This window comes from Budorcas taxicolor, chromosome 10, assembly GCF_023091745.1.
Source record: "Budorcas taxicolor isolate Tak-1 chromosome 10, Takin1.1, whole genome shotgun sequence".
NCBI classification, from domain to species: Eukaryota; Metazoa; Chordata; class Mammalia; order Artiodactyla; family Bovidae; genus Budorcas; species Budorcas taxicolor.
The window spans coordinates 90225322-90246445 of NC_068919.1; the positions used below are offsets into that span (position 1 = coordinate 90225322).

Genomic DNA, 21124 nt, shown 5'->3' on the forward strand with positions numbered 1-21124 from the left:
AACACAATCATCCATCAATAACATAGAACCCAGAGGTGCTGAAGTCAGCTTGTAGAAACAAAACAATTAAAATAGAAACAGTTACCATCACTTAATAATTGAATATCATAACAAGCCAAGCAAGCTTTATGGAAACTGGATACTTCATTTGTTCTGTGGAATGTTGTTGATATCCAATCTGCAACTGTATCTTCTCATAAGCTCTAAGTCCCAGGAAACAGGAGGTTGTAACTTACTAACACTTTTGTTCATTTGGAACTGCTGGACCTGTAGTCTACTTTTCACCTTTGCAAAGTTGAATGATCACCATTCATCCAGCCATCCATTTACCCATCCAACATGTGTTGTGTGTTATGTGATAAAAGACACTTAAGACACTGAATAAAATTATCTCGGCCTTCAAGCAGTCCATTATTACTTAACTAATAATAATTAATAATTCATCAACATACACCCACTATAAAAACATCCATTTTGGAATAATTTGAAGTAAATTGATACTTCCATCATCAATTCTAACCAACAGTGACAGGTTCCCAAAACAAACCAACAAAACCAAAAAAGACCAATTTATATTCGTGAAATTCAAGACTGGAAAAAGAAAAGTAAAAGGTTCAGAATTAACTTAAAAATTTTTTTCAATAATCTTATGCTTGCAAAAAATAATAAAGATACATAATAAAAAATGATATTTCACGTTTCGGAGGCTGAGAACAGTGAGGACATATGGCTGACATCCATACGCCATCAGATATTAAAATATTCATAAATTCATTCTATTTGCTGTTACAAAAAATATAATAAGAGGCTTATTTTCTTCAGGCTGGCTCCCCAGGCAGTGAACACCCTGATTGTTTACTCTGGACTACTATCCTACTTGTTTGCTCCTTTGTCGGTTTACTCATTTCTTTCTGCAACGATTCATTGTGCACCTCGTATATGTTGCTGAAAAGAACAAGAAAAACCAAAGTGCCTCTTGTCATTAAGTTCTACCTCCGTCTGCCCCTAATAAACAACTAAGGTGTTTTGTTTGTTTGTTTGCTTTTTTCTCTATCAACCATTAGTATTCAATTCCTAAGTTCAGGTATATTCTACCTCATTCTTACCAGAGCCTTTCACTATAGAAAATTTACTTCTTTATTTTTGTTGTCTATTCTAGAAACACAAGTTCCCTCTTTTTTGGCTACTGAACAATTAATCTGATACTGGATTATCAGTCCTATGTGGACTGACCCAAAATAGATGAAAATTGAATACACAGAAAATGCTCTATAATTCCAAGAATTATAATAGGCAAGAGTTTGGTATAGGAGAAAGTTCTTATTGATCTTTCAGCAGAGGATACTGTAATTCACAATTAAAATTTAAGTCTAAAAGAAAAGCTTTTTGAAGAAAAATGCAGCATTAAAAAAAAAACTGGAAATCCTAAATGATATTAATTCCAATTAATTATCATACATGGAACAATCAGATATGGTATTTTTCAAGTCTTTAAAAACTACAAATGAGATCTAAAAAGAAAAAAAAAAACATTGTCTCCTGTGCCCCACCAACCAACAACTCTTCCTCCATTAACACGCTAACCACACATTCCTTCTGTTCTGTCACCTAGAATAAGAGGAGAAGTAGTATAATGTGCTACACATAAAAACAGATAAAACCCCTGTAAGATCTTTTTTGTAGGTAATCAGCACATCTCACCTTTCCCAGTCTCCAAATACCTGCTAAGCACGGACACTCCTTCATTTCCTTGTATCTTAGAAATCACCAGACATTTCCAATCTCCCGTTACCATGACAGCCGTGATGTGTCTGCGCTAGCCAAAGCAACAGGTGCTAATAACATCACACTAACAGGGAAACTTCCTAATAGCAAAATGACAAAGAAACCCTTCTCTTGATGCGTTTTACCAGGATCTACAATGCATATCACTTCAGGGTAATTTATAGCAACTCACAGTTAGAGAAGACAAAAGAACAATTCCCTCTGTGGGTGCTTCTTCTGAAGCACCACACCTATGTGAAAAAAGGAATTCTAGAACCAAGCAGGGCCACTCCATCAACAACTTTCCCCTTTTGTGAAGCAGACACCCAAAACTACATAATACTTTTCATAGCCTTATATGTAAATTCTTCTGTAAATCCTTATCTGAACTAGAATTTTATTTTATTTTACTTTATCTTATTTTTTTCTTTTAGCCATGACATGCAATATGGGGGGATCTTAGTTCCCCAACCAGGGACAGAACCCGCAGCCCCTGCAGTGGAAGCTCAGAGTCCTAACCAATGGACTGCCAGGGAAGTTCCTGAATTAGAATTTTAACTTTAAAAGACTATGTCTCTTTTATATATGGAACCCAGTGAAACAACACACACTATTAAGACACCAATAGGTAGTCACTGAAAATAAGTCAGTCTTGGCTCTTCTACGGCTTGCCTGAGCAAGGCAAGTACTTTCATTAGCACAATTTGAACTGGAGGAGATACAAAGTAAACTATACAGCCAAATATGTATTATAAGCCATGAATCTCACTTAATATTTCTGTCCAGGTAGTAATAAAAAATAAATGGATACTTCTTCAAAAATGTTTTTAACAAAACGTTATATTTTAGAAAGAACAGATATTTCAAAGAGAATGGGGTACCAATGAGCATAGTTAATACTACACACCAATTTCTTACAAAATGGACTTTAAGACTGAGATGCAGAAAGGTGAATAAAATATTTGAGAGCCAGAACTATAAAAGGAGGGAGGCATTTCAAAGTGCTCATGGAGAAATACTGAACTAAAGAAAGATTGCAAAAAATTGTAGATGAAAAATAAACTAGAGATTTAAATGGCACTAGAGTTATGGAAAAGTAGTAAGGTGCTTAGTCACCTGGACATGGTAATGGAAACATGGAAATTGAAAGACAAATACAAAATCTTTTTTTTTGAAGTTCAGATTGGTTTACATGGAGACACCTGAGGCCAAACACTGATGTCTTATCTAACACTAGTCTTACACCAAGACTTACACAAAAACAAGGTTACAACTGGACCCGCGAATAAGAGATTATAAAGAAGTTAAATAGTAAGGTACATTAGTTTAATATGGAATGAAGATCAATTTACAGTGAAGATTAAAAAATAATCAATGAAAAAGGTTTTCATGCAGAAGCCTCAGAAGGAAGTACAGATATTCATCACAGCTCATTAAATGTCAGAGAAAACAAATTCTAGAGCAACTCTCTGTCAGAAACTATATTTTAAACATTTGCCCACAGATTTCAAGAGGAAGAGAAAAAGAGGTATGGGTAACACATTTCTATGTGAACTATGCAGAAAGCATCAGTACTGAATCAAATCCAAAGGACAGAAGATATTTCAAATTCTTTTTTCCTAGCATAGTTAAATAAAAGCTTTTTTATTCTGTTAATAACTTATAGATTATTTCTGAGGTAAGAACAAAACTAGTGATTATTTTCAGATTTAACTAGAAAATTAGTGTAAACATATATGCAGATCTCAATACTACAGAACAGTATGAATACAGAAGGCTAGAGTTTTTACACTGATTTCCAGCTGGAAAGTAACCACATATTAATCAGCTATATCATTCCTCTTTGGACAGTTTATTTCTTGAGAACAACTTTTACCTGGAGAATGTCTGCTTGAAAACAGGATATTTCCTTGAAATGACATCTGCCTTTCCTCTCACCCATTTTGATAAGCATATTTGTGAAATGCTATGAGAATTTGTCTTCTCCAGGATGCACCACATGCAACAGCTATCTTCTCCTCCCTGTGCTGCTCTAGAAAACACTTTAACTTCACCATGGACAAAGATGAGAATACTAAAGTGACTCCATCAGAGGCCTCACTGATCGGGATAAACAAGAGATCATGTTACTTAGAAACATACCTCTGTAAAGTGTTCATATTAAACAGCTATACCCAAAAGTGCCTGGAAAGCAAGATCAGTTCCTTGATTAAATGAGAGCTCACAATTTCAATTACATAAAGAATAAGAAAACTAACTTCTCCATTTGTCCATAATCATTAGCATTACATTGCCACTAAACCATCTACACAGATGTCTCCCTTTCGTTGAACGAAAAACTCCTCCCAAAAGGCATAGACATTTTAGTTTCTAATAACCTCAGTTTCAAAATATCCTTACATCTTAGCTATATCCTTCCAGCTACAGCTATTTTCTCTCTCCTCAAGATGAAAGTCTTCTGTGTTAAGGTGTGTTGAGTCATTACAGTCAGGACAGAAGAAGGAAGGTAGAGAGATGTTAACGTGAGGGCAACTGTTAATAACAGTGCCAGACTCAGCAAAGGTTTTAAGGGGCACTATGACCCTGTTAAGTGGGGAAAGAAGGAGGAAATGTGACTCATAAATCGGATATACACCTGTCCTGATCCCAGTGAGCTTAGGAAGTTTTGAAGAGAGTCAAATTCCTCATCACTGTAAAACTATGTATTAGTCAGTAACACCACACTGTTGCTGCTGTTCAGCCACTAAGTCATGTCTGACTGTTTGCAGTTTCATGGACTGCAGTGTACCAGGCCTTCCTGCCCTTCACTATCTCCAGGAACTTGCCCAAACTCATGTCCATTGAGTCGGTAATGCCATCCAACCATCTCTTCCTCTGTGGCCTCCTTCTCCTCCTGCCCTCAGTCTTTCTCAGCATAAGGATTTTTTCCAAAGAATCAGCTCTTTGCATCAGGTGGCCAAAGTATTGGAGCTTTAGCTTCTACACCCTCCAATGAATATTCAGAGATACTACACATAGAAAATGCTAAAGATCCTACCAGAAAATTACTAGAACTAATCAGTGAAATTCATGGGGTTCAGAAGGCAAGAATGCTGAAGCGGTTGCCATTCCCTTCTTCAGTGGACCACTTTTGTCAGAACACTCCACCATGACCCGTCTGTCTTGGGTGGCCCTACAGGGCATGGCTCATAGTTTCACTGAGCTAGACAAGGCTGTGATCCCTGTGATCAGTTTGGTTAGTTTTCTGTGATTGTGCTTTTCATTCTGTCTGCCCTCTGATGGATGAGGAGAAGAGGCTTCTGGAAGCTTCCGATGGGAGGGACTAGCTGTGGGGAAACTGGGTCTTGCTCTGGTGGGCGGAGACTAGACTAGAGATCTCTTCAATACAGTATACTAACACATATATATGGAATTTAGAAAGATGGCAATGACGACCCTGTATGCAAGACAGGAAAAAAGACACAGCTGTGTATAACGGACTTTTGGACTCAAAGGGAGAGGGAGAGGGTGGGATGATTTGGGAGAATGGCATTCTATCATGCATACTATCATGTAAGAATTGAATCGCCAGTCTATGTCTGACTCAAGATACAGTATGCTTGGGGCTGGTGCATGGGGATGACCCACAGAGATGTTATGGGGAGGGAGGTGGGAGGGGGGTTCATGTTTGGGAACACATGTAAGAATTAAAGATTTTAAAATTAAAAAAATAAAAAACTATGAAAAAAAAAAAAAGAAAATTAGAGATACCAAGGGAACATTTCATGCAAAATTGGGCTCGATAAAGGACAGAAATGGTATGGACCTAACAGAAGCAGAGATATTAAGAAGAGGTGGCAAGAATACACAGAAGAACTATACGGAAAAGATCTTCACAACCCAGATAATCACGATGGTGTGATCCCTCACTTACAGCCAGACATCCTGGAATGAGAAGTCAAGTGGGCCTTAGGAAGCATCACATGAACAAAGCTAGTGGAGGTGATGGAATTCCAGTTGAGCTATTTCAAATCCTAAAAGATGATGCTGTGAAAGTGCTGCACTCAATATGCCAGCAAATTTGGAAAACTCAGCAGTGGCCACAGGACTGGAAAAGGTCAGTTTTCATTCCAATCCCAAAGAAAGGCAATGCCAAAGAATGCTCAAACTACTGCACAATTGCACTCATCTCACACATTATCAAAGTAATGCTCAAAATTCTCCAAGCCAGGCTTCAACAGTACGTGAACCAGGAACTTCCAGATGTTCAAGCTGGATTTAGAAAAGACAGAGGAACCAGAGATCAACTTGTCAACATCCACTGGATCATCAAAAAAGCAGGAGAGATTCAGAAAATCACCTACTTCTGTTTTATTGACTATGCCAAAGCCTTTGACTGTGTGGATCACAATAAACTGTGTAAAATTCTTAAAGAGACTGGCATACCAGACCACCTGACCTGCCTCCTGAGAAATCTGTATGCAGATCAAGAAGGAACAATTAGAACTCGACATGGAACAATAGACTGGTTCCAAATCGGCAAAGGAGTATGTCAAGACTGTATATGGTCACCCTGCTTATTTAACTTATATGCAGAATACATCCTAAGAAATGCTGGACTGGATGAAGCACAAGCTGGAATCAAGACTGCCAGGAGAAATATCAATAACCTCAGATATGCAGAACACCATCCTTATGGCAGAAAATGAAGAATTAAAGGACCTCTTGATGAAAGTGTAAGAGAGGAGTGAAAAAGTTGGCTTAAAACTCAACATTAAGAAAACTAAGATCATGGCATCTGGTCCCATCACTTCATGGCAAATCCATGGGGAAACAATGGAAACAGTGATAGACTTTATTTTGGGTGCTCCAAAATCACTGCAGATGGTGACTGCATCCATGAAACTAAAAGACGCTTGCTCCTTGGAAGAAAAGTTATAACCAATCTAGACAGCATATTAAAAAGCAAAGACATTACATTGCCAACAAAGGTTCTAGTCAAAGCTATGGTGTTTCCAGTGGTCATGTATGGATTTGACAGTGGACTACAAAAAAAGCTGAGCCCCAAAGAACTGATGCTTCTGAACTTTGGCATTGGAGAAGACTCTTGAGAGTCCCTTGGACTGCAAGGAGATCCAACCAGTCCAACCTAAAGGACATCAGTCCTGAATATTCATTGAAGGACTGATATTGAAGCTGAAACTCCAATACTTGGGCCACCTGATGTAAAGAACTGACTCAGCTGAAAAGACCCTGATGCTGGGAAAGATTGAAGTTGGGAGGAGAAGGGGATGACAGAAGATGAGATGGTTGGATGTCATCACCCACACAACGGACATGAGTTTGAACAAGCTCCAGGAGTTGGTGATGGACAGAGAGGCCTGGTATGCTGCAGTCCATGGGGTCACAAAGAGTCAGACACCACTGAGGGACTGAACTAAACCAAACTGGTGTACCAGGCCATGCTAAGCAAATCTTTAATCCAATTTTATGCTTCTGGGTGGGGATGTGGTACCTTCCTCAGGCCAAACTATGGCAGGGTAATGGCAGTATTGGCATCTCTTTCAAAAGGACTTATGCCAGCACCCCGCAGCTCCCAGGACTGTTGTATTCGTTGCCGCTGACTTTTAACCCACACCTCCATCAGAGACTCCTAGACACTCACAGGCGAGTCTGGCTCAGTCTCCTGTGGGGTCACTGCTCCTTTCTCCTGGGTCCTGACGTGCACAAGGTTTTGCTTGTGCCCTCCCAGAGTCTGTTTCCCCAATCCTGTGGAAGTTCTGTAATCAAATACCATTGTCCTCCAAAGTCAACTTCCCTGAGGGTTCTCAGTTCCTTTGCTGGATCCCAGGTTGGGGAATCTGCTGTGGGCCCCAGAACTTTTGCAATAGTGTGAGCATTTCTTTGGTACAGTTGTTCTCCAGTTTGTGGGAAGTCTGTGTGTTAGCTCTATGCTGGGGCTAATGGCGACCTCCTCCAAGAGGGTGTATGCCACATGCTGTGCCTCCGAGGTCTGCTGCAGCCAGAGTCCAGTCCCTGGGGCGGGGCACTGCTGACCCGTGCCTCCACAGGAGACACTCAAACACTCAAAGGCAGGTCTGGCTCAGTCTCTTACAGAGGGTACTGCTCCTTTTCACAAGGAAATCAATCCTAAATGTTCACTGGGAGGACTGATGCTGAAGCGCCAACCTGAGGTGAAGAGCCAACTCACTGGAAAAGACCCTGATGGTGGAAAAGATTGAAAGCAGGAGGAGAAGGGGATGACAGAACGAGATGGTTGGATGGCATCACCAACTCAATGGACATGAGTTTGAGCAAGATCCAGAAGTTTGTGAGGGACAGGTAGGCCTGGCATTCTATAGTCCATGGGGTCACAAAGAGTCAGACACAACCGAGCAACTGAACAACAACAAACAAGGGAATTTAGTTAAGCCACAGGATACAAAATCCATACACAGAAAGTCCCTGCATCTCTATACACTAGCAACGAAAAAATCAGAAATAGAAATTAAGGAATCAATCTCATTTACCATTGCAACAAAAAGAATAAAATAGTTAGGAAAAAACCTACCCAAGGAGACAAAAGAGCTATAAACAGAAAACTGTAAGATATTGATGAAAAGAAATCAAAGATGACATAAACAAATAGGGAGTTAGTCCATGTTATTGGATTGGAAGAATATTGTGAAAAATGACTATACTATCTAAAGCGATCTACAGATTCAATACAATTCCTACCAAATTAGCAATGGCATTTTTCACAGAACTAGAACAAAAAATTTCACAATACATATGAAAACACAAAAAATTCCAAGTAGGCAAAGCAATCTTGAGAAAGAAGAACAGAGATGGAGGAATCAACCTTCCTGACTACAGACTATACTACAAAGCTACGGTCATCAAGAAAGTATGGTACTGGCACAAAAACAGAAACACAGAGCAATGGAACAAGATAGAAGGCCCAGAGACAAACCCATGCACCTATGGGTGTATATGGGCACCTTATCTTTGACAAAAAGAATATACAATGGGGAAAAGGTATTCTCTTCAACATGTGGTACTGAGAGAACTGGACAGTTAGGTGTAAAAGAATGAAATTAGAACACTTCCTAACAATATACACAAAGATATACTCAAAATAGATTAAAGACCTAAATGTAGGACCAGGAACTATAAAACTCTTAGAGGAAAACATAAGCAGAACACTCTATGACATAAATCACAGCAAGATCTTCTATGGCCCATCTCCTAGAGTAATGGAAATAAAAGCAAAAATAAACAAGTGGGACTTAATTAAACTTAAAAGCTTTTGCATAACAAAGGAAACTATAAGCAAAGGGAAAAGACAACCCCCCAGAATGAGAGAAAATAATAGCAAATGAAACAACTGACAAAGGATTAATTTCCAAAATATACAAGCAGCTCATACAACTCAATACCAGAAAAACAAACAACACAACAAAAATGTGGGCAAAACACCTAAACAGACATTTCTCCAACGAAGACATACAGATGGCTAATAAACACATGAAAAGATGCTCAACATCACCCGTTGTCGTTGTTCCCTCGACAAGTTGTGTCCAACTCTTCAAGACTCTATGGACTTCAGCACTTCAGGCTTCCCTGTCCCCCTCACCATCTCCTGGAGTTTGCCCAAGTTCATATCCATTACATCAGTGATGCCATCCAATCATTATTATTTTTTGAGAGTCACTCATTGTTAGAGAAATGCAAATCAAAACGACAACAAGATATCACCTCACACCTGTCAGAATGGGCATCACTGAAAAATCTACTAATAATAAATGCTGGAGAGGCTCTGGAAAAAAGAGAACCCTCTTGCACTGTTGGTGGGAATAAAAATTGATACAGCCACTATGGAAGACAGTATGGAGATTCCTCGATAAACTAGCATTAAGAGTACCCATGATCCAGAAATCCCACTACTAGGCATGTACCCTGAGGAAAACAAATGTGAAAAAGACACATGTCCCCAGTGTTCACTGCAGGCTATGTACAATAGCTAGGGCAAGGAAGCAATCCAGATGTCCATCAGAGGTGAATGGATAAAGAAACAGTGGTACATACACACAATAGAATATTACTCAGCCAAAAAATGGAACGCACTTGAGTCAGTTCTAATGAGGTGAATGAACCTAGAGCCTATTGTACAGAGTGAAGTAAGTCAGAAAGAGAAAAACAAGTAGTGTATGTTAACGCATATATACAGAATCTAGGAAGACAGTACTAGTGAACCTACTTGCAGAGCAGCAATGGAGACACAAAAATAGAGAACAGAATAATGGACACACGGAGGGGAGGAAGGAGAGTGTGGGACAAATGGGGAGAGTAACACAGAAACATATACACTACCATGTGTAAAAATAGACAACCAATGGGAATTTGCTGTATGATTCGGGGAACTCACACTGGGGCTCTGCAAAAACCTAGAGGGGTGGGGAGGAGAGGGAGGGAGGTTCAAGAGGGAGAGGACACATGTATACCTATGGCTGACTCATGTTGATGTATCTCAGAAGCCAGCACAATATTGTAAAGTAATTATCCTTCAATTAAAAATAAATTTTTTTTTAAAAAAATGGGCAGAAGACCAAAATAGACATTTCTCCAAAGAAGACATACAGATGGCTAATAAACACATGAAAAAATGCTCAACATCAATTATTATAGAAATACAAGTCAAAACTTCAATGAGGTATCACCTCACACCGGTCAGAATGGCCATCATATGATTTCTCAAATCAGATTTCAGGTTACCTATAAAAATATTCTAAGAAGATAGTACACCCATATGTGTGTGATAATTTGTTACGTAAGGGGTATTATGAAAATGAGATCTTTTTGGTTTGATCTGTTTTTCTCAAGGAAGACATAACTAGTAACATTTTCCATCAAGTTTATAAAATCTGAATTTTTACAGTATGAATGCAACTAACTTTTATAAGTAAATACTGGGTTTTATGAGCTTCTCCAGTGGCTCAGTGGTAAAGAATCTACCTGCAATGCAGCAGATTTACAGACCCGTGTTTGATCCCTGGGTCGGGAAAATCCGCTGGATAGTAAATTACAACCCACTCCAGTAATCTTGCCTGGAAAATTCCCAGGACAGAGGAGCCTGGTGGGTTACAGACTGTGGTGTCACAAAGAGTCAGACACAACTGACTGAGTAACTAAACAACAAAAATCAAAACTACAGTGAGGTATCACCTCACACTGGTCAGAATGCCCATCATCAAAAAATCGACAAACAATAAATGCTGGAGAGGCTGTGGAGAAAAGGGAACCCTCTCACACTGTTGGTGGGAATGCAAATTGCTGCAGCCACTATGGAGAACAGCATGGGATAAAAAATACAAAATCATACTTTGAAAACGATTTCCTCTTTTGTAGTGAAAGTGAAGTTGCTCAGTCATGTCCAACTCTTTGGGACCCTCTGGACTGTAGCCTACCAGGCTTCTCCATCTACGGGATTCCCCAGGCAATAATACTGGAGTGGATTACCATTTCCTTCTCCAGGGGATCTTCCTGACTCAGGGATAGAACTTGGGTCTCCCGCATTGGAGGCAGACACTTTAACCTCTGAGCTCTTATTACTATATGAACAGTAACTGGAGACACTATTTGTTATATCACTTACAGAAAGATCAATACAATACCTTCTTCTTGACTTCAGTTTCCAGATTTTTTATTTCTCACTAGGAATTCCCATGTCCCCTTTAGTTAACTAAGATGATAAGAACCACGTGACCAACAATGTATACCTCTCTGATGTTAGAAAACTCAGAGTTGCATTAAATGATAAACCACAATAACTCCTTCCAGGTGTCAAGGACACTATTTCTCTGTTCCCTGATTTTTTTTTTCTGCAATTTTATTTTTTAATTTCTTTCTATGTACATTTCTGATAAAGACTACCTCCATTTCATGTTCATTCATGATCTATGTAATTTCATTGAATTTAATTTCTATATTTAAATGAAGCATACCAAATGTATGCATGTATGTATATGTGTGAGAGTAAGGAAATTATATACATTTTGAAAATACCACATTTCACTCACTTTGAGAACTGCCTCGGGCATTCATTTCCAAGTTAATTTCAGTAGACTGAGAGTAATACACTATACTTAACTTTCTGACAAATGTCCAAAGATGGGCTCAAGTACCCAAAGAGATTCAAGCAGGCTGAAGAATTACTTTATCTGAACAGAACTGAGAACTAAGACTCAGAGAAACTATTACAAATGCCTAATTTCATGATCTTACTAGTTATTAGTTTGCTATGTATGCTGTAACAACTTACCACAAATACAGTGCCTTCACCTCAGTTCAGTTCAGTTGCTCAGTCGTGTCCGACTCTTTTTGACCCCATTAATCGCAGCATACCAGTCCTCCCTGTCCATCACCAACTCCTGGAGCTTACCCAAACTCATGTCCATCGAGTCCGTGATGCCATCCGGCCATCTCATCCTCTGTCATCCCCTTCTCCTCCTGCCCCCAATCCCTCCCAGCATCAGGATCTTTTCCAGTGAGTCAACTCTTCGCATCAGGTGGCCAAAGTATTAGAGTTTCAGCTTCAGCATCAGTCCTTCCAATGAACACCCAGGACTGATCTCCTTTAGAATGGACTGGTTGGATCTCCTTGCAGTCCAAGGGACTCTCAAGAGTCTTCTCCAACACCACAGTTCAAAAGCATCAATTCTTCAGCGCTCAGCTTTCTTCACAGTCCAACTCTCACATCCATACATGACCACTGGAAAAACCATAGCCTTGACTAGACAGACCTTTGTTGGCAAAGTAATGTCTCTGCTTTTGAATATGCTATCTAGTTTGGTCATAACTTTCCTTCCAAGGAGTAAGCGTCTTTTAATTTCATGGCAGCAATCACCATCTGCAGTGATTTTGGAGCCCCCCAAATAAAGTCTGACACTGTTTCCACTTAGAACAATGCAAATTTATGATGTCACAATTTTGTATGTAAGAAGGCCTGTATGGGAATCACTGGGCTACAATCATCATTCCAGCAGGCTGCATTCCTTTCTAGAGGTTCCAGGGAAGAACTGATATCCTTACTTTTATCCAGCTTCTTAGAGACAACTCACATTCTCTCGGTTTGACTCCTTTCCTTCTTCTTCAAAAGTAAAAGCACAGAATGAAGTTGGTCAGTCGTGTCTGACTCTTCGCGATCCCATGGACTGTAGCCTACCAGGCTCCTCTGTCCATGGAATTTTCCAGGCAAGAGTACTGGAGTGGGCTGCCATTTCCTTCTCCAGAAGATCTTCCCAACCCAGGGATCGAACTCAGGTCTCCCACATTGCAGGCAGATGCTTTACTGTCTGAGCCCCAGAAGAATTTCTTCTTCAAGGCCATGAACAAATGATACATTGAGTCTTTCTCTGACTCCCTTTTCTGCTTTCTCTTTCACTTTAAGAATACTTATGATTATTAGTGGGCCTATATAAATAATCCAGGATAACTTCCTCTTTTCTAAACCCTTATTTGAACATAGTTACAAAATCTCTTTTGGCATGTAATATAACATATTAAAAGGTTCTGGGAGTTAGGATATAGATATCATTGAGGGTAGTGAGCCAGCATTATTCAGCCTATCACAATTGATAACTAACATATAAACAACAAAACAGAAAGAAGTGTTAGTTTAAAATAACTGAAACACAGCAAAGATAAGTTTTGAATTTAATAAAAGCTATTTACTAACTTAAAAACCCACATCAAATCTCTTTTAAAAAGCACATACAACTTTAGCTTACTTTCCTCCCTGAATATGACTATGATTCAAACTCAAGCAGACCAGCTTTGCTGTCCTATGAAACAGTAGAAAATAATATAGATAATCTATGAAAAGATCAAAACATATAATCTAAAATTCATTTGTAGAGTATACTTAACATTTATGGATTTTCTAGAATACACTCCAAAATATAAAAATACATCTAATAATTTAGGAGAGGAAAAATGTAACTTTAAATATCTGAACTCTATATTCAATGCTTCACTGTTGCTAACTGACTATGTAACTGAAAGTATTAAAAATGTTTGTCTTCCAAATTAGCCAATAGAAGTAGTACAAGAATTAGGCCCATTACACAGATAGGCAGGTGGGTGGGGATATTTATAACTAAAGAATAATTAGCCATAACTTTCTATTGTCAATTTACTTAGTAACAATATGGATGTTGTTATAGAGTCAATCAAAGTTGATACCTGCTTAGATCTGCATATCATTAATTTATTCAATTCTGGTCTTATGCACATTTAATCAATGAAGTTTAATTTCAATCCCAGTTGACCTGTTGGCCTGGCTGGATTTTAAATAACACTAAACACATGAGAAATAAAATTATTATAATGAAATATATATAAGCAAAAACAAGGACTAAGATTAAAACAAACTTCTGATTTTACTCAGTAGTAGATATAACTTTTTAAAAACCCACTGTTTCTCAATTGGGTTTTGAAAATAATTGTGAAGAAAATCTGAACATACATGAGGGAAGATATGACTTCACATTAAACAAAATAAGAGTTTAGTAAGTTTAAATAATTTCCTCAATCAATTAAAATTCTTTCATTATCTATAATGATCAAGATCACTGAACTTCTGAACAAACTGGTGAAATGTAAAATAAAGTGCTAAATAGATTCTTTTTAATTAACCAGAATCCAAATAAATTACATTACACTTAGAGATTATCTCTTAAATTAATTTAGAATGCTTAATTATACTCCGACATGCAATAGAAAAAATTGGTTTTCTAAGCTCTTAGACTAGATAATGACTAACATTTGTATAAGTTGCATGAGTGCCAAATATTCTTTCAATGAGACAAATTAAAAAAAAACTGCTTGAAATAATGTGGGAAATAAAATATGAATCACAAGTAGGAGAAAAATTTAACCAATAAATACATAATGCACACACACAACATAAATGATACAACCCCATGTTTCCCTACACTAGGAAAGAGTACTGGAGCGAACGTACTCTTCATTTTCACTCCAGGAAAGATGCCTTCGGTTCACAAGTCCCGCCCTTGTTTCTGTCCCAAAAATGAATTCTAAGAAATTGTTCTTTATTCTGCCAACAACACGGAAATGGTACAAAAATTCAGAAAAAGGACAAGGGGAAACAGAGAAAATAGTTAAAAGGAGTTATTCATAACACTGGGAAATCAAAGGAAAATTCTTAAAAAACTGAGATTACTACTGGTAGAAGTGAATCACGTAGATGAGAACCTATGGAAGTGCCTTGAAAAGAATAAAAGTTTTAGAAAACTGAAAAATACTAAATCATATCTCTATCATATAGTAAAAATACTCATCCTCAGAGCCATATATAGGAATATACAGTGTACCAGTTTCATCACTAAGCTGACTCTATTCCTTGAATGACAAGTGTTATTATCCTTTGGATATTTAACAAAAAGCAAGCAAGCAAACAAACAAAAAAACTGTGAGAAATGTTTTGGCTTAAAATTCATAAGGCTTCTACTAAAACAGGTCTTCCAAAGTCTAACATGGCAAATCCAGTAGCTTTGGCTCATTCCTTGCATCCTCTTCTCCAAACAGACACTGAACATATACAAGGCAAAGATTAATTATATCCAATCACAAATGTTGAGGACCTAACAGTCAAAATAAGGAAACCATTACAAAACTTATTGTGACAAATTACACTACCCAAAACAGCAATGTATTCAAAGTGCTAAAACGGTAATGGAAGAAGAAGTAACTCTTGTCCTTGTTCTTTCTAAGATTCATTTCTCTACCTTTACTTTTGACCCCATTCACTCTCATATCTTCTGGGTTCCTGCTATACCAATTAACCTTTCTTTCACCTATTCAACATCTCCCATGCCTGGATCCTTCTACTCAACATTTATAATCATGCTTAAGACTCTCTATGAATTATAGAATAATACTCTAAAAGTTATATTCATTCTACTATTAAGGACTGAAACTACTTTAGATATAAACAACATGTTTTATATCGTTTATTTTCTTTTTGATACTCAGGTATTAAAATTTCTTTTCACGTGCAATACCAGAGAGCTACCCCATGTTATGGTACAAAAAGAAACAAGAATGACTACTAATAACATTACAGTATGCTTTAAATGAATCAGGAATCTCCTAGAAAATATTATCACAAAATGAATAAAAATATAAATGGCTTAAATACTTCTGCTGTAAAATGGAATACATAACTGAAATATTAGGAAAGGCAAATACTGTTAGCTAATTTCAAAGTGCCATAACAAAAATGCAAACCACTCTTATTAAATTACTTAACTTCTGCCAAATATTTGCTGATTTGCAATTTGGTTTTGCAGAATTCATTTTGGAATGTACAGTTCATTGTGTTTTTCTTTCACTGAACACAGATGTTATGGCTCCCTTATCAACTGTGCCCCTTTAATGTTCTTTCATCCATTCACTCATTCAGCAAACATTTGACATATCTATTATGTGCCAAGTTCTTCTCAGGCACTGGGGTACATAGTGTTGAACAAAATAACGAAATCACTGCCTTCATAGAAACTCCATCTAGTCGATACACTCAACTAAACACACTTCTCAATTGTGTGTCATTCCCAAACTCACTGAGGCAAGAAACAAGATGTTTCTGTCCCAGGACAGTCCTCTGAATGCTGGCCACGGCCACAGTCAACGCTAACATAAGACTTAAAACAGCTGAACTAAGGGAAAAAAACAAAGGTAGGGCAATGACGCAACCTTTCCCACTGCCCACTCGTCGGCCCACTGCATTGCTATTCCAATGAACAGGTGCTCGTCAGAAACAATCAGACAACCTGAGCGACAGTCCTCTGCTGCAAAAATATACCTTGTGAAGTAGCCGAAGGAGTATTTCCCTTCTTCCACATTCCATTAGTACTTTTTCCTTTATTCAGAAAAGGTAACTCCCTAATAAAGAGTCCGTTCATAATGGTTTATTTCATCATTACATGTACTACAGTCGCAATAAGTGATGTATGACAGGAAAGGACAGATCTGAGAGCCTGGATTCACAGTGCAGGCTACCAAGAACGTCGCCTTGCTAGGCACTGCATCTGTCAGAGTGGACAGAACGGATGAAGATCCCAGTGACTCCAACAAAGCCAAATAAGCATGTGACCTACCCAAAAGGGAAACTGGGTAAGAAGACAAAATTTCATCTTTAAGGAAAAGGAATTTAAGAGGCCATGTGAATTTTTAATTACTTCAGAAAGAAAAATGATGTACATTAAATAGTCACATAAATCATAAAGCGCCTGGAAAGCAAAGATGGGTTCTTTGTTTAATTAGGAGTTTACAATTTCAGTTTAAGAAAAAATTTGTTAATAAAAGTTATCTGCTATATTTGTTCATAATAATCAGCATTTCATAAGCAAGAATGGAGCTAAATCATACTATACCAATATCCCTCCTTCTAAAGGTCTCTGACGAAAGAAATCCCTCTAACATGTACCTAAAGTTTAGCTTTTAGTAGACCTCATAGTTTCAAAGCATTTATTCTTACCTAGGAAAACTGCCACACACAGGAGCACTGAGCTATCAGAATATTAAGAAGGTAGGCAGTGGTTGGTTTATTAAGAAATTACTAAAAATAACTACTTACACAAGTTAAAATATCATACCTAAATCCTCTGCTGCAGTTTATATCTCTCTACTCTTTTCTTTGTTGCCATTCATAACAATGAAGAATTCCTAAGTGAACAACTACTAAACTTCTAAGAGGTCCATGACAATAACTTCTCAGCAGACTTCATCTCCTTTTGGAACACCCCCAGCTCCAACCTACAGCCCTAAACTAGCCCAGAAAACAGAAGAAAACTCTTATCTTCCTAATAATACATGTGTACATATGCAACTATAATAGGCTTGGCTTGTTCTTCATTATCCATATTACGTCCTCATTATTTCTGGATCACAGACAGCACTCATACATCTTATACCGAAAAGTCAAGAAATTACCATATCATCCCTCTATCACAAAAGTTTGGGTATTCCTGAGACTTTTACTTTTCATACTTTTTAAAGAATAGACAAAACATGATCCTTTTTGGTCTCCCAACAAATCAGCCCCTCCTTCCCAACATTGCTATTTCTCCCAATGCCAAAAGCACTAAGACCTTGAGTATCCTGTGAGTTTTCGCTCATTCACCTGCATTGTTCAACCTTGCACTAATTCCTCAACAGTATCTTATATTTGTTGCCACTACTAATGTCCTCTGTCAGATCCTCTTTTGCTTTTATTGAGACTGTTACAATAGGCTCCTAATTAGATTCATGGGACCTTAAGAATGGGACACGACCTAGCGACTAATTAGATGCATTTCCACAATCAATATCAAGATGGGATCTAACAACAGAGTTTCAAAACATTTGAAGGAAAAAAATATCACATACTCAAAATATCTGGATATCTCTATCAGTTATTGATAGAAAAAAATCCTCTATCAGTTAGTAATAGAAATAATCAATATTAGTAGGGATATAGAAACCACCAGAAATGAAGAACAATGTGAAACAATTTAGCGTAAGTGACTGTTATAGAACATTTCACAATAAATGCAGAACATAACTTATTTTCAAGTGCACATGGAAAATTTACTAACAGAGACCACATATGGGGTAATAAAACAAGTCTCAGAAAAGAATCGAAATCATGGAGTATGTTTTACAACTGCAAGGGTACTAAGTTTAGAAACTGATAATATCTATAAAATTCTACATAATTGGAAAGTAAGTAGTACACTTCTTTAAAAAAAAAAATTCCACATGTCAGAGAAGAAATCACAAGGGAAATATTTTCTAAATGAAACTAAGTAATAATAAAAGGACAATATACCAGAATTTGTGAAATACATTTGAAGTATTATTAAGATGGAAATTTATAATTTTAAATGACGGTATTGAGAAACAGAAAGATTAAAATAAAGTTTCCAACTTATGAATCCAGGAGAAAAGCAAATGTGTACAAAGGAAGTAAAAGAAAGGAAATAAAAATGACAATATAGATCAATAAAACACTAAAAAGACAAATAACAGAAAAAATTCAAAATAAAAGGCTGTTTCTTTGAAAACAGTAACAAAACTAATAAAACCCCCAGCAAGACTTATACGAACAAAAGAACAGAAACAAATTACCAATACCAGGAATATAACAAGAGACATCAGCACAGATCTTACAGAAACTGAAAGAATTAAAAAGGGGCTATTACAAAAAACTTTAAGTCAACAAATTTGACAACATCAATAATTTGGGAAAATAGACACAAAGTAAATATTTATTGAGTGAATGGGTATTTTAGTGAAGTAAAATATAAATTTTAGCATCTTATTAGGGAAGAACAAACATGACTTACCTAATTAGCATTTGCAAATGGCCAACAGACAGAAATGTACACAGCAGGGATACAGGAGCTAAAGGAGAAATTTTCAAAGAGAAACAGTTCTCTCTTCCAGACCCATAAATGAAGATAAGGAGACAAGAGACGAGGAAAGGAGAGGAATTTGGAAATTTTGTAGTTCAAACTGAAGGCAAGAGAAACAGAATATTTTTCTCCCAACCCTAACATTTCATGAACTTAAACAAGAAAAATAAAAGAGAAAGAGCAATTAACATACCTCTCTTCTCTCGGTGTATCTCTTCCAGAAGTTGCTCCTGTCTTTCTATCTGTTCAAAGAGACACTGAAGCTCAGCTTCCTTGTTTTCAGTCATATTCTTGAGTTGCTGTCTGCACAACATCAGCTGGTGCCGTAGACTTTTCTCTCTGTTTTCTCTCTCTTTCAGCTCCTCACAGAGCCACTGAAGTTTTGTCTAAAAATATGACATTTATTCTAATTTTTAAAATTCTAGAAAACAGCAGCATTCCAAAACATGACAAAGTCATGATAATCTAAATGTGGACAATAACTAATGAATTTAAACAAAATTTAAAATTACCATAATGTTTAAATTTGCATAATGGTTTATATCAGTTAAAAGTTCATGCAGAAAATTATTTTCTTGGATTTTTATAAAATACTTGGTATGTTCTATCATCTTTGGAAAGGCAATACCACAGAAAGTTTAGCCTGTTAAACTTCATGTTGTAATACAATTAATCCCCTAATTAGCTTAGTACAAATATTTGAAAATCCAAAGCACTCCATAATAGACCTAGAAAAACTTGTTATAAAGAGAATGTTATTTCTGAGATTAAAAAATAAGATAAAATTCCTAAATTTTGTTTCTAAAAATGTATATACCCAAGGGTCTTGCTAATCAGGTAGAGAGCAAGATTTTATACAGCATGACCTAACAGAAGCAGAAGATATTAAGAAGAGATGGCAAGAATACACGGAAGAACTGTACAAAAAAGATCTTCACGACCCAGATAATCATGATGATGTGATCACTCACCTAGAGCCAGACATCTTGGAATGTGAAGTCAAGTGGGCCTTAGAAAGCATCACTATGAACAAAGCTAGTGGAGGTGATGGAATTCCAGTTGAGCTATTTCAAATCCTAAAAGATGATGCTGTGAAAGTGCTGCACTCAATATGCCAGCAAATTTGGAAAACTCAGCAGTGGCCACAGGACTGGAAAAGGTCAGTTTTCATTCCAATCCCAAAGAAAGGCAATGCCAAAGAATGCTCAAACTACCGCACAATTGCACTCATCTCACACACTAGTAAAGTAATGCTCAAAATTCTCCAAGCCAGGCTTCAGCAATATGTAAACCGTGAACTCCCTGATATTCAAGCTGGTTTTAGAAAAGGCAGAGGAACCAGAGATCAAATTGCCAACATCTGCTGAATCATCAAAAAACCAGGAGAGTGCCAGAAAAACATCTATTTCTGCTTTACTGACTATGCCAAAGCCTTTGACTGTGTGGATCACAATAAACCGTGGAAAATTCTGAGAGAGATGGGAATACCAGACCACCTGACATGCCTCTTGAGAAACCTGTATGCAGGTTAGGAAGCAACAGTTAGAACTGGACATGGAACAATAGACTGGTTCCAAATAGGAAAAGGTATACCTCAAGGCTGTATATTGTCACCCTGCTTATTTAACTTATATGCCGAGTACATCATGAGAAGCGCTGGACTGGAAGAAACATAAGCTGGAATCAAGATTGCCGGGAGAAATATCAATTACCTCAGATATGCAGATGACACCACCCTTATGGCAGAAAGTGAAGAGGAGCTAAAAAGCCTCTTGATGAAAGTGAAAGAGGAGAGTGAAAAAGTTGGCTTAAAGCTCAACATTCAGAAAACGAAGATCATGGCATCTGGTCCCATCACTTCATGGGAAATAGACAGGGAAACAGTGGAAACAGTGTCAGACTTT

At 37.4% G+C, this 21124-nt stretch overlaps 1 protein-coding gene across 1 annotated transcript in view; it reads right to left on the minus strand.

Annotated features, from left to right (window-relative positions):
• Positions 1-21124, minus strand: part of CEP128 (centrosomal protein 128) — a 469424-nt gene that overhangs the window by 231785 nt on the left and 216515 nt on the right. The window contains exon 17 of the mRNA XM_052647177.1: positions 19414-19606. Within this exon, the coding sequence (XP_052503137.1) occupies positions 19414-19606 (193 nt within the window). The remainder of the gene's footprint in view (positions 1-19413; positions 19607-21124) is intronic.